This window comes from Pseudoliparis swirei, chromosome 20 (assembly GCF_029220125.1).
Source record: "Pseudoliparis swirei isolate HS2019 ecotype Mariana Trench chromosome 20, NWPU_hadal_v1, whole genome shotgun sequence".
NCBI lineage: Eukaryota > Metazoa > Chordata > Actinopteri > Perciformes > Liparidae > Pseudoliparis > Pseudoliparis swirei.
In genome coordinates this window covers 3,321,168-3,326,167 of record NC_079407.1, presented here as the reverse complement: position 1 = coordinate 3,326,167, position 5,000 = coordinate 3,321,168, and the positions used below count along the sequence as shown (strand labels likewise).

Genomic DNA, 5,000 nt, shown 5'->3' with positions numbered 1-5,000 from the left:
TTACATTTGAACACGTGGTCATGAATAATGGAACATAACAAAGACGTTGCATTGATTTATTGATACTGCAAGATCATAATAACATTTAAAAAATAAAAATATAAGAAAACATAATATTTTACTGTTTTAAAAATGTAATTAAATTGATTGTATGACGTGTAAGATACAAAAGAACACATATGAGATAAAAAATAAATAAGAAATGCATTCAACAAATAAAAATGGTGCACTGGCCCTTTAAGAGAGTCACTGTGGGTACACAAGATGAACATCATGAAGAGTCTTCAGGCTGAATGTATTCCACCCGTCTGACTGTGACTAACACTGAGCCTCCTCCTCCTCCTCCTCCCCCTCCTCCTCCTCCTCTTCTCTCCGTTTAGGGGAGATCTGTGCGTTCATCATCCACGGGCTGGAGGCCCCGTTCGAGGCCGTGGTTCTGAACGGGACGTCCGGCGAGGGCCAGCTGAGGGCCCGCGGCCCCGTGGACTGCGAGCGGCAGAAGGAATACACCTTCATCATCCAGGCGCACGACTGCGGCTCGGGCCCCGGGGGGGCGGAGGTCAAGAGGTCACACAAGTGAGTCAGAGGGCAACGGGGTAGGGGGGGGGGGGGACTTACGTCCTTCGGTCACGTGAAGAGGCGAGTTGTTGTGAAGGAAAGGAACGAGGAGACAACGAGAGGAACGAAGAGACAAAGAGAGGAACGAGGAGACAAAGAGAGGAATGAGGAGACAGAGAGAGGAACGAGGAGACAAAGAGAGGAACGAGGAGACAAAGAGAGGAATGAGGAGACAAAGAGAGGAACGAGGAGACAAAGAGAGGAACGAGGAGACAAAGAGAGGAACGAGGAGACAAAGAGAGGAAGGAGGAGACAAAGAGAGGAATGAGGAGACAAAGAGAGGAACGAGGAGACAAAGAGAGGAAGGAGGAGACAAAGAGAGGAACGAGGAGACAAAGAGAGGAAGGAGGAGACAAAGAGAGGAACGAGGAGACAACAAGAGGAACGAGGAGACAAAGAGAGGAAGGAGGAGACAAAGAGAGGAAGGAGGAGACAAAGAGAGGAAGGAGGAGACAGAGAGAGGAACGAGGAGACAAAGAGAGGAATGAGGAGACAAAGAGAGGAAGGAGGAGACAAAGAGAGGAACGAGGAGACAAAGAGAGGAACAAGGAGACAAAGAGAGAAACGAGGAGACAAAGAGAGGAACGAGGAGACAAAGAGAGGAACGAGGAGACAAAGAGAGGAACGAGGAGACAAAGAGAGGAACGAGGAGACAAAGAGAGGAACGAGGAGACAAAGAGAGGAACGAGGAGACGAGAGGAACGAGGAGACAAAGAGAGGAACGAGGAGACAGAGAGAGGAAGGAGGAGACAAAGAGAGGAACGAGGAGACAGAGAGAGGAAGGAGGAGACAAAGAGAGGAACGAGGAGACAGAGAGAGGAACGAGGAGACAAAGAGAGGAACGAGCTGTCGGCGCTAACATCAGCGTCAAGCTAACGGAGGACCCCGAGGAAGAGGAACTCCCCGGGAGCGTCCCTCGGTCTGATGAAGCTGTTCTGACGGACGGTCCCTGAACACAACCTCCGCCCGGCCGTCTGTCTGCTTGACGAATAGCCGATCGATCGGCTTATTGATCGAGTCGCTCTGAGCAGCTCCTCCTGCAGTGATGAAGTTATGAAGGACAAGAAAACCACTGGAGCTCTGATTAGAAAACTTTATTAATCGCCAGTGGGGAACTCCTGAGCACCGACGAGTCATACGGACAACAACAAACAACAAACAACAACAGACAACATACACAACAAACAACAAACAACATACACAACAAACAACAAACACAACAGACAACATACACAACAAACAACAGACAACATACATAACAAACAACAAACAACAAACACAACAGACAACACAAGAACAGATCCTGATGGATGAAGTTCTCCTCTCTTTTCTTCTCTTCTCCTCTCTTCTCTCTCTCTCTTCTCTCTTCTCTTCTCTCTCTTCTCTCTCTCTCTCTCTCTCTTCTCTCTCTTCTCTCTCTTCTCTCTCTCTTCTCTTCTCTCTCTCTCTTCTCCTCTCTTCTCCTCTTCTCTTCTCTCTCTTCTCTCTCTCTCTTCTCCTCTCCTCTCTCTCTTCTCTCTCTCTCTCTCTTCTCTCTCCTCTCTCTCTCTCTTCTCTCTCTCCTCTCTCTCTCTTTCTCTTCTCTCTCTTCCTCTCTCTCTCTCTCTCTCTCTCTCTTCTCTCTCTTCTCTCTTCTTCTCTCTCTCTCTCTCTCTTCTCTCTCTCTCTCTTCTCTCTCTCTCTCTCTTCTCTCTCTTCTCTCTCTCCTCTCTCTTCTCCTCTCTCTCCTCTTCTCTCCTCTGGCCTCCTGTGGTGACCTCACTGATGAGTCCTCAGTGGAGGTGTTCTCCATCACGAGGGGCGTCACATGGGGGGGGCGGGGTTAAGTACCTGGAGGCTGTCGGGGGAGGGGGAGGTAACCCCAAGGCTGTGTGTGTACAACGTGCATGTGCGTGTGTGTGCATGTGCGTGTGTGTGTGTGTGTGTGTGTGTGTGTGTGTGTGTGTGTGTGTGTGCGTGTGTGTGTGTCGGTATTAAAGTCCGCGTTAGTCCTCGAGGCCGCCGTGTCCCGACCTCGCTGCAGTTAGGGAGGCTAATCATCTCACGGAGCGGCGGGCTGAAGGACAGCGCACACACACACGCACACACGCACACACACACACACACAGACAGGTGCGCACACACATGCACACACACACATCACTCTAAAGCTGAGTCAAATACACGCTGAAATACCAACATTTACATATAAATAAGACAAACACCGTAGCTATAGAGATAGAGTTTGCATAGTCGCACACACACACACACACACACACACAAACACACACACACAAACACACACACACACACACAGAGAGAGACAAGCACCCTAAAAAACACACTTGACTAACAGGAAGAAGAAGAAGAAGAAGAAGAAGAAGAAGAAGAAGAAGAAGAAGAAGAAGAAGAAGAAGAAGAAGAAGAAATGAAGGAGGGAGGGAGCAAAAGAGGGAAAGAAGGAAGGAAGGTGGGAGGAAGGGAGGGAAGGAATAAAGGAGGGAGGGAGCGAAGAAGGGAGAGAAGGAAGGACGGAAAGGAGGTAGGGAAGGAGGTAGGGAAGGAAGGAGGGAAGTAGGGAGGGAGGAAATGAGGCAAGGAAGGAGGGAATCAGGGAGAGAAGAAGAGAAGGAGGCAATGAGGGAGGGAAGGATGTGAGGGAGTGGCATATCGATGAGGAGACCCGTCTCACTGACGTAGGTGATGATTCAATAAGCCGAAGAATTGAGTCTTTTCCCCATGTGTGTGTGTGTGCGTGTGTGTGTGCGTGTGTGTGCATGTGTGTGCAAGTGTACGTGTGTGTGCGTGTGTGTGTAGGCGTACGCGTGTGTGTGTGTGTGCGTGTGTGTGCAGGTGTACGTGTGTGTGCGTGTGTGTGTGTGTGTGTAGGCGTACGCGTGTGTGTGCGTGTGTGTGTGTGTGTGTGTGTGTGTAAAGGAGGTATTGGGTAATGACTGCTTGAGTGCAGCGTGTCGCTGCGTGTTGATCAATAGTGCAGTGAAGATGAATCTGCAGTCAGTCGGGAACGATCCCATCGTGGCGTAACGGGCGTGCGGCTCGCCGACGGCTCCGTGGAGGATTCACCGGGTTGGAATCACACCTGGCGCCGCGACGCGTCTCCACGGCGCCATTTTCTAACGGAGGAATTTATACTCCCCCCCCCCCCCCCCCTCGGCCCGTTTACGGTTCCCTCGGCGGTGCTTCTGGAAGTGAACGCATCGTAAACTCGGTGAATTCCTCTGGATTCTGTCCCCGCGCCTCCGGAAGGTTCTACCGTCGGTTCTGTGAAGCTTTATAAACCCGTTAAGGTGAAGTCTGAACCCGTTAACGGGGAGGAGACCCTGCTCTCAGCATTCGGAGTCAACCGTTAGCTAGAAAGTTGCTCTATTCTAAGCGGGTAAGACGGCCTTCGCTAAGCCCCGCCCCCCTCGGTGACACCACGGCGAGCTGACCGCGGAGCGCACGCTTCAAGATTCAAGATTCAAGATTCAAGATGTTTTATTTGTCACATACACACACAGGGTGTGCAGTGAAATGAAAGTGGCAATGCTCAGCAGGAATGTGCAAGGGCAACAAGTACACACTATTTACAAATAAAAAACAACACAATATTTACAGTAAGTGTGTGTGTGTGTGTGTGTGTGTGTGCCTAAGAGGGGCAGTTGTGTGGGTCTATGTGGGGGTCCTGGTGAGGTCGGAGTTCACAATCCTGATGGCCTGAGGAAAGAAACTCCGTCTCAGTCTCTCTGTTCTTGCAGCGTGACTACGGAGGCGCCTGCCTGACCGCAGCAGCTGAAACAGTCTGTTGTTGGGGTGGTGAGGATCCTTCATGATCCTGCCGGCTCTGGTTCTGCACCTCCTGGTGTACAAGTCCTGCAGGGTGGGAGTGTAGTTCAATAGTGCGTTCAGCCGAACGCACTACTCTCTGCAGAGCCTTCCTGTCCTGAGCGGAGCAGTTGCCAAACCAGGCTGTGATGCTTCCTGTCAGGACGCCTCTACAGCTCCAGAGTAGAAGGACTGAAGGATCCTCTGGGAAACTTTAAATTTCCTCAGCTGCCTGAGGTGGTAGAGGCGCTGCCTTGCCTTTCTCACCAGAGTGTCTGTGTTCGTTGACCATGTCAGATCCTCGGTGATGTGGACTCCCAGGTATTTATACCGCTCACCCTCTCCACAGTAGTCCGTTAATCCCCAGTGGTGAGTACGTCCTCTGTTGTTGTACCTTCCTAAAGTCCACAATCAGCTCCTTAGTTTTGGTGACATTCATGATGAGGCTGTTGTCCTGGCACCAGAGTGACAGATCAGCAACTTCCTCCAGGTAGGCCTTCTCGCCGTTGTCGGAGATCAGGCCCACCACCACTGTGTCATCCGCAAACTTGATGATGGTGTTGGAGCTGAACCTGGCC

The 5,000-nt window shown here is 50.9% G+C and overlaps 1 protein-coding gene across 1 annotated transcript in view; it reads left to right on the top strand.

Annotated features, from left to right (window-relative positions):
* Positions 1-5,000, top strand: part of LOC130211060 (calsyntenin-2-like) — a 147,477-nt gene that overhangs the window by 88,872 nt on the left and 53,605 nt on the right. Inside the window, exon 3 of the mRNA XM_056441661.1 lies at positions 381-576. Within this exon, the coding sequence (XP_056297636.1) occupies positions 381-576 (196 nt within the window). The remainder of the gene's footprint in view (positions 1-380; positions 577-5,000) is intronic.